This window comes from Chrysochloris asiatica, unplaced genomic scaffold (assembly GCF_000296735.1).
Source record: "Chrysochloris asiatica unplaced genomic scaffold, ChrAsi1.0 scaffold00275, whole genome shotgun sequence".
In the NCBI taxonomy this organism is placed as follows: Eukaryota; Metazoa; Chordata; class Mammalia; order Afrosoricida; family Chrysochloridae; genus Chrysochloris; species Chrysochloris asiatica.
Genome location: NW_006408793.1, coordinates 654,842 through 659,247, shown reverse-complemented (window position 1 = coordinate 659,247; position 4,406 = coordinate 654,842). Strand labels below are relative to the sequence as shown.

The 4,406-nt window shown below is 37.4% G+C and overlaps 1 protein-coding gene across 1 annotated transcript in view; it reads right to left on the bottom strand.

Moving 5' to 3' along the window:
• The window catches only part of FAM169A (family with sequence similarity 169, member A), an 87,113-nt gene that overhangs the window by 51,068 nt on the left and 31,639 nt on the right, over window positions 1-4,406 (bottom strand). Inside the window, exon 5 of the mRNA XM_006874399.1 lies at window positions 1,072-1,251. Within this exon, the coding sequence (XP_006874461.1) occupies window positions 1,072-1,251 (180 nt within the window). The remainder of the gene's footprint in view (window positions 1-1,071; window positions 1,252-4,406) is intronic.

Genomic DNA, 4,406 nt, shown 5'->3' with positions numbered 1-4,406 from the left:
ATATTGCAGGCAAAGACGACTGAAGAATTGATGCATTTGAATTATGGTGTTGGAGGAGAATACTGAAAGTGCCATGGGCTGCCAAAAGAACCAACAGATCCATATTGGAAGAAGTGCAGCCAGAGTGCTCCCTGGAGGCCAGGATGGCCAAATTTCGTCACTCATCATTTGGATATATTGTCAGGAGGGACCAATCTCTGAAGAAGGATGTCAAGTTTGGTAAGGTGGAGGGTCAGAGAAAAAGAGGAAGACCCCCAGTGAGATGGACTGGCAAAGTGGCAGCACCAATGGACTCAAGCGTGGCAAAAAATGTGAGGTTGGCCCAGGACCGGGCAGTGTTTCGTTCTGTTGTACATAGGGTTGCTATGAGTTGGTACCGACTCCATGACACCTAACAACAACATACATGAAAAGCCCAGAATAGGCAAATCTAGATACAGAAAGTAGGTATACTGATTGCTAAGGGATAGGGAAGTCCAGGTATGGTCCTATAGCAGGATAAACACTGAACTGTTGCCCTATACATCAGTGTTTGAAATCCACCAATCACTCCTTGGAAACTCTATACAGCGTAACTATGTGTCAGAACAAACTCGATGACATTTAACAACAGGGGAGTAAGGTACAAAAGCAAATGAGTTCTTTTTGGGATGATGAAATATTCTGGAAGTAGATGGTGCTAATGGTTGAGCAATAGTGGATATACTATTATCTACTGAATTATGATGGACTCAACTGTGGCAGCAGTAGTAAGGTTGGCCCAGGATCGGACATTGTTTCATTCTGCTGTACATGGGGTCGCTATGAGTCGGTTCCGACTCGATGGCACCTGACAACAACAACTGAATTATACATTGTAAAAGGGTGGATTTTATCTCAATTTTAAAAACACTATGTATCTAAAAAGTCATGCATCTGACTTAAAAACACATTTGTGAAATTAAGCCTTAGAGGTCCAAGAAATTCAAATTCACTTGATATCAATATATGCACATCTGTAATACTTTAAGAAATCAGTGAGAAATGACAATGAAATAAGAGTTTAACATTTTTTTAACTCTGTCTACTTACCCATATATATGAGAGAGGATAGTGGGTACCGCAAGCCAAGTGCCTCTTCTGTAAAGGAATCCACAAAGTCCTCCAGCATATGAAGTCCGAAATCTTTGCCTCGGTGTTTCTTTCTCACAAACATTGTATCGAGAACTGGTAATTGATAACTTTGGGTAAGAAAGGACGCACATATACTTCCTGCAGTCATAAGGAGAAAAACCCAATAATACTATATATTAAAAGGCCATAAAAAAAAAAAAAAGGCCACACACACACACACACGAGGATGCTTCAAGAGGTTTGTGGAAAAATGGAATTAAAATAGAAAATGCTCACAGTTTTTTGAACTCCCTTGTATGTGTATCTGTGTATGTATATGCGTTTTGGTAGTGAACATGAGTTAACAGTGTTTTAAAAAATGCTTAGCAGATCAGGCTTATTGTCAGATAGAGACTAGTGGAACCTCTGTGACTTCAGGTCTGGAATTGAACTCACTCCTGGGGCTCAACTTTCAGGCAAACATAAGACAAGTATATAAGGGGAGCAATAAGATAAGGGAGGTATGGTCCCCTCAGAATAATCAACCATTTGACATCAAAAGGGCAACATTTGCCTAAGGACCAAGTTTGGAATGGTTAGGAGAGAGGGAGGAATGGAAACAGGAAACACAGGAAAAATGGGATACATGATATTACATTATGAGGATTGTAGTCAATGACATGAAACAAAATGCGTATTAACTGCTGGATGGAAAACTGATTTTCTCATTAAACCTTCACCCAATTCACAAAAAGTTAAAAAAGAAAAATCACATAAAATGTTATAAAAAAATTTTTAAGTTTTAGCTTTTTTCCTACCTCAAGAAAAATGCTAAGGAAATTTATTAGCTCAGAAAGGGTTTAATATTGACTGACAACCTTGAATTAAGAATAAAGTTAGTACAAAGTACAACATGTCAGAAATCATTTTTATGTAAGATATCTCATTATCATATGTATTCATGTGATAATGAGAAAAGCTATGAAAGTATATATCGCGATCCATATGCTAGCATAACTTTTCAACTCATTAGCTGTTAAATTTTCAAACTCACAGAATACCTGGTGATTATATATACCTGATGTGGCGCTGTGGGTTAATGTGCCAGACTGCAAAGCCATCTGAACTGCAAGGTCGGCAGTTCAAGCTCACCAGCTGCTCCTCGGAAACCCTATAAAGGGTTGCTATGGGTCGAAACCAACTCGATGGCACTTAACAACAACAACAATATACAGGGTCACTACGAGTCAGAACCAACTCAACAGCACTTATCAACAAATTAATAGTTTAACACATGAAGTAACTTAATTCCAACCTTGACACCCATTCTCCTTTCTCTTTACAGTCTGTTTAGTGAGTCTCATTTTTATCTACTTAATGAGAGCAAAGAAGTGAGTCAGTCCACCAAATCTGAAAGGATTATGGACTATGACTAATCAGAAACATTTCTATCTTTAAAATGGTGATATCAGTAATCTTTTGCTCTACATTTTTACTAAATTGATCATTCATGCTTAAGATTAAGCAAAAGAAACATATATGTGTTGTTGTTGTTGTTAAGTGCCGTCAAGTCGGTTCTGACCCATACCGACCCTGTATAGGGTTTCCTAAGAACTGCTGGTGAGCCTGAACTGCTGACCTTGTAGTTCAAACTGACTTTGTAGTCCAGCATATTAACCCATGGCACCACACCAAACCCGCTATGCTGATTCATCTTTTAAAAGCTTTCATTCGAACATGTAAGTTAGCTCCTCTAATAAGTTTTAAGATCATTTACAAATTGAGAGCACCACGGTAGGGATTCCCACTTTGTACTAACTTTATTCTTAATTCAAGGTTGTCAGTCAATATTAAACCCTTTCTGAAAAGTTGCCTCAAATAAAACAATCTATTATTCTCAAATCATTCACATGACTGGTTAATTCTAACACTGTACTTCAAAGAAGAAACAAAGTTTTAGGTAACAAACAACTTGCAAACTGACACTCAGAAAATCGTAGTATTTGATGAGCGGACAAATACAGCAAGACTTTAGCTCAACCAATTATTTAGCACTGTTTATTATTAAATTGGAGTCTTGATGTGGTGCTGTGGGTTAATGTGTTGGACTGCAAAGTCAGTTTGAACCACAAGGTCGGAGGTTCAAGCTCACCAGCCGCTCCTTGGAAACCCCATACAGGTTGCTATGAGTCTGAACTGACGCTACGGCACTTAACAATAATTATTAAATTGGAGCATTTCAATAAATTTTTTTAGCAGTCTGTAAGACTGTCAACTAATTTAAATTTAGAATAAGTATGCCTGGCTATATACTTAAGATCTTAATTAAATGTTAAAGGAAAATTCTTGTTGGCATGCAGTTAGGATATTTCTAAGGACCTAAATTTCTATTCTTAGTCTAACAAGAAATCTCACCAAAAATCTAATGTATCTATTACCAGATTTCATGCCTTGAAATCAGGATTTTCTCATAGAAATTGTTAGTGATTATGAAATTCAAAGAGACAATGCTTTCTAAGCAGTATTAATTCGTTCAGAAGACAGAGCAAAAATGAGTGAGAACAGAAAGAGCTGGTCTCAATAAAAAGTTTAGGGATTCAGGGTTTATTACCACTGTTCATGATTCAGGTTCATTACAAAAGAATACTAATTATATGTAGGAAATTTCCCCAAAACTGCATTTTTAAATGTTTTCATAGAAACATTCCGTAGAGTAGATAAAAAATAAACTCAAAAATAAAGTTATGTTAAAATGTTCAATTTATATAACAGTCCTCACAAAGTTTAAAATTCTATTTATTTGCCAAATACATATTTATTTCAAAAGTCATGTTGATTCCTTTCCTTCGTCTACACCTTATGTACTTCTACTTTCCAGAGTTGTGTTGTTGTTAAATGCTTTCAAGTCAGTTCGGACTCATAACAACCATGTATAGGATTTTCAAGGAACAGCTGGTAGGTTTGAATGGCAGACCTTGTTGTCAGAAGTCCAGCATGTATCCTACTGTACCACACCTATCAAATAAAGGGCAGAAATACAGCCCATCTTGCCAGACTTCAGACACATCAACAACTGCAGAAAGTGGCATACTGATCCAGGAAAGCTCAGCACTCTTCTTGCTACCTTAGCTGAATAATTTTCACTGAATTAAGGTATTGCATGTGGTATTCATATTCAACAAGTCTTAGGAGCACTGGCTGTTGTTGTTAGGTGCCATCGAGTCGATACCGACTCATAGTGACCCTATGCACAACAGAAGGAAACACTGCCTGGTCCTGGGACAACCTCACAACTGTTGCCATGCTTGAGCCCA